General features: G+C 37.2%; 1 protein-coding gene across 1 annotated transcript in view; it reads right to left on the bottom strand.

Moving 5' to 3' along the window:
* LOC103386396 (uncharacterized) overlaps positions 1 to 4,358 on the bottom strand; it is a 16,652-nt gene that overhangs the window by 2,506 nt on the left and 9,788 nt on the right. Inside the window, exon 2 of the mRNA XM_017036352.2 lies at positions 3,288 to 3,348. Coding sequence (XP_016891841.1) covers positions 3,288 to 3,348 — 61 coding nt within the window. The remainder of the gene's footprint in view (positions 1 to 3,287; positions 3,349 to 4,358) is intronic.

Raw genomic sequence — 4,358 nt, 5'->3', positions numbered from 1 at the left:
TTTTTTTTTTTTTTTTCCCAGTTTGATCCATATTGATCCCAAAGGTAACAGGCAGAATATAAAACTTTTCTCTAACTTGGTATAGAAGTGCAATAGCTACTTTAGTGATTCCGTTTAATAATTCCATTCAAGTGTTTGATTTGGTTAAAAGTAAACATGGTTTTATTCTACTTTCCTCTTATCTAAGACTTAAGTCCTGTTTTCATTTCAGAGTTAATGTTTAATTCGCACTTTTTTAAGTTGCGCCTAATAGTATGTAAGACCAGCACTGTTATTACACCAAGTTGACAAAAAAGCAAATTATATTTTTTGTTACTGCTATAAGCTTCTGTCTTTTTCAGTAACTTGAGTTTTTTTTTTCTTCATTTATGCTTTGATTTCTAGTCTTTACTGTTTTAACCTTGAATCTTATTCGTGGAGTCCCTTCCCACGAAGCTGACTGCACATGTGTGTTCTGTTTTTTTTTTTTTTTTTTTTTAGACTGGCAATGCATGGGGCTTGGCAATCTGCAGAGCATTAAATAATGCATGGAGATGCCTGACGAGGAGCACGCCATGACTAAACCAACAGATCTCTCCTCTCCTACATTGTCACTTTTTTTTTTTTTTTTCTCACAGCTCCTCTCCCGTGTTTTCATTATCCCTCCAAAACGGTCTGTGTTTTTGTGACTCAGCGTCTGGCCCGATGTCTATCTTTATCTGTGGCTCTAATTTCTTTTTATCAATGTTGGTGATCTTTTACCAGCACGGCTGTCTTTCTCAGGATTAGAACCAGCGAGACATTAAATAAAAGCCGATCTCTCTTCCAATACCTTGTTTCCCTAATAATTACAGCAGTCGGTGGTCTGGTCGGAGTAATCACCATGCTTACTCACCCACTCTAAATGCAAATAAACAGGTACGTCATCACATGTTATTGCTTTAATTGCTTTAATTTATGCCGCTCCTGCGTCTCAGCTGCCTCACAATGGATTTAATGTTGTGTTTAAATGAACACGGGGCTTAGAATCCAGAAAAATAATCGTTAATATGAACATTTTTTGGGGGGGGTAAATCCCATTTTCTTCTTGTTTTGACAATTATGTCACAGCATTTTGCACTCAGTGAAGTGTTTTTAAAATTCTTATTTTTCCATCTCTCTCTTACCCATCACTAAAGCCAGCAGGGGGCAGTGTGAGGGGACGGTGCCATGCTCAGAGGCAGCTGTTGGACTCGAACCTGAAACCTTCCGGACCCAAGTCCGCTTCCTTAACCACCTTAACTACCTAACTCAACAGTAAGGATGTTTGGTTTTTTTTGTTTTTTTTTTGTTTTAATTAAATTACACCACTAAATATGGAAACATTTATTCATGAGATGTTTATATAAACGTGACATATTTCTGTTCGAATCTTTATTTTTTTAACCACCAGGGAAATACCAGGCAATGTAGAGAACTGAAAAACTGTATTCTCACGTCATCATCTTTCTTTTTTTTTTTTTTTTTTTTTTTTTCTTTTTTCCGTACAGTGAGTGGGGAGAGACGTAACAAACCAGTGGATGACTCACTCACACTCAGTCACACACACACACACCACACACCACGGGATAACTCTCTGAGGAGAACTGCTGTGTTTGATCATTAAATTCCCAGGAGATGATAAACACACACACTCACACACACAGACACTCGGAGTGAAATGCAGCAATGCAACAAAGAGCCATACAGTGCACTGGGTTACATAAGCCTTCATGTGTCGTGTCCCATCGGTGTAAAAACTCAAGTAGACCCCACGTGATTTGGCAGTTTGGGAAGACTTCAGTTGATGAGGGCAGATACACTGGTGTGAGTTGGGAGTTATCGGGTTATTTATAGAAGGCGCCAGTGTTTGAGACGTAAACACAAGTCACAGGTCCTAAAAAGGTTTTCATTTAAATGGCATTGCAACTAAAATGTTTCGATTGTCAGTTAATAACTTTACTTGTTAAACACGATTTCAGATATAAACCACACATCATCTTCTTAAAAAAATGAAAGTATCACACAGTATACAAATATATGTATATATGTATACATATATGTATATATATATAAATACATGTATATATGTATACATCTATTTATATATGATATATATGTATACATATATCAATATATTTCTATATGTTCACATAGTAATATATATATATATATATATATATATTTGTGATATTAACCACACATCAATGGTGTGATAAATGAGTAAAAATGAGTGCCATAATCCACTGGAGCGCGTGTCAAACTCAAACTCAAAAAATCACACCTCACTCATTAATTATGCATTATCCTCATTAGCCTAACACTCGGTTTTAGCTGTTAGCGGAGCTCGGCAGCGTTCCTGTGCATTTCTGATGGTACGGAAAAATAGAGATAACAGAGATAATGAAGGGTTAACTGTAGAAATGCGGCTCTTATTACAAATATGATTTGGTTCAGATTTAAGGACGGTTAAAAATATTTTTTCCGGGTAAGGAAACTGGCTGTTGGTAAAAATGTGTGACCATGGTAAGATAGTATGCCCAGTGACTCCCTGCCACTAGATGGCGCTATGCAGGCTTGCTGGCTATCATGATTCGCGGTGGGACTACGGGATAATATATATAGAGAGAGGTGGGGACTAACATGTATTTTCTTATCTGTACAAACCACTGTATGAGTTGCTGCCACCTAGTGTCTGGAGGCCTGTTTAGCATTCAAGTAGCGGCTATCACACCCAACACAACTGCAGTACCAACAGTACTTGGAGCAACATCCGCTATTTGCCCCCAGACAGATTTTTTTAATTTTTTTTTATGTTACACCACAGCTATAAACATTTAAACCTGAAACAAAGTTTATATTAAAAAAAAATACTGTAACCTGGAGACGCCCCATTCAAATGCGTTAAAGGTTTCCCCGGGTGGAGACTACTATGATATCGGAGATGCCGCTGCAGTTTATGGCTAGCGCCGGAGCAGTGCTTTGTTTTGTTACAAACTATAAAAAAAAAAAAAAAAAAAAAAAAAGAAAACACTGCAAAATGATCCAATTGTTTCAATAGTAATCTGATTAATCACTGTGTGGTTGGGTATAATGTTGATTAAACAGGATTTTTACCGTATGTAAAAGTGTTTGTTTCACAACTGTTGAAACTTTTTGTGACTAATGTAAAAGGTTGAAATCATTAATATAGAAAAATATCAAGAAAAAAAAAAAAGTCGAAACTGGAAATTGTGCTTCATGTAGTTGGTGGATCTCAGTCACTGGTTTGTGGTGTCGTGTGTTTTTACCCGGTGAAGACTGATCACTGGACGCCACCAAAGTGGCAGGAGTGGGTCTGCGTCTCCTGATCTGTAAAAGGAAACAAACAAAACAAAAAAAAAAAAGCTTTAAATTCATTTCAGAATGTGGTGACAACCTCCTTTCATTGTTTTCAGATCTCAGAGTCTGTGTTTGGATTTCGGAGCTCCCATTTCATCTTGTAATGAAAGCGCCACGATAAAAACAAGTTGTCATAGTTACACCTGGAACACGGCAGGAGACACGGTGGCTTTTTTTCTAAAATTCAGAAAAGAAAAGAAATCAACAATTCGAGGTAGGTCATAGACTTTATCTTTCTACCTTCTTCCTCTTTCACTGTGTCATTAGGTCTGATGATGAAAATGCCCACAGACAATTCCCCCTAAAAATGCCCAAACCCAACAAAGTGGGTCATTTCATGCTGAAGGCACCAGGTAATTAATTTGCATTTTTATCGCTCTGTAAAACCACAAGGCTTTTTCTCTGTGTCTCGTTTTCTTCTTCAATTTTCCAAACACCGAAAGGAAAAAGACGCACAAACGCACTCTGTGAACCCATATGAAAAAGCTGCTGACTAACAGTGAACGCTGTCTCAGTTCCTGTCCTACATTCATCCTTTCTAAAGCTGCTTGTGAACTAAAATAGAGCATGACTTTTTTGTTGTTTTTTTTCCCCAAAAGCCTTCAAGTAAATTTAGGCAAGTAAAGTAGAACTAAAGCTGGAAGGAAACCCCTGAGATGTGCTGTGAATAAAATAATAGCAATCATGTGCTTAAAAAAGTAGCTCATCTCGACGTCTAAACCCCCGAGTACTTTGACGATATCGTATCTGACATTGAAGAAAGAAGATTCCTGACTGAAAATACATGACTAGAAATTCACTTCTGATCCTGGATACATTCAGAGGGAAACTGTAATTGGATTTTCAGTCTTTTATAGCTAAGTTTGACCTTCAAAATAAAATACCACCACCGTAATAAAAAAAAATTAATTTTTGACATCAAATGTCAATTTTCAGATGTGCTACCACAACCACTACTCCAGCACGACACTGTAGCACTC

Source organism: Cynoglossus semilaevis, chromosome 11 (genome assembly GCF_000523025.1).
Source record: "Cynoglossus semilaevis isolate Cse_v1.0 chromosome 11, Cse_v1.0, whole genome shotgun sequence".
Taxonomy (NCBI): Eukaryota; Metazoa; Chordata; class Actinopteri; order Pleuronectiformes; family Cynoglossidae; genus Cynoglossus; species Cynoglossus semilaevis.
This window is presented reverse-complemented; position numbering and strand designations above follow the sequence as displayed.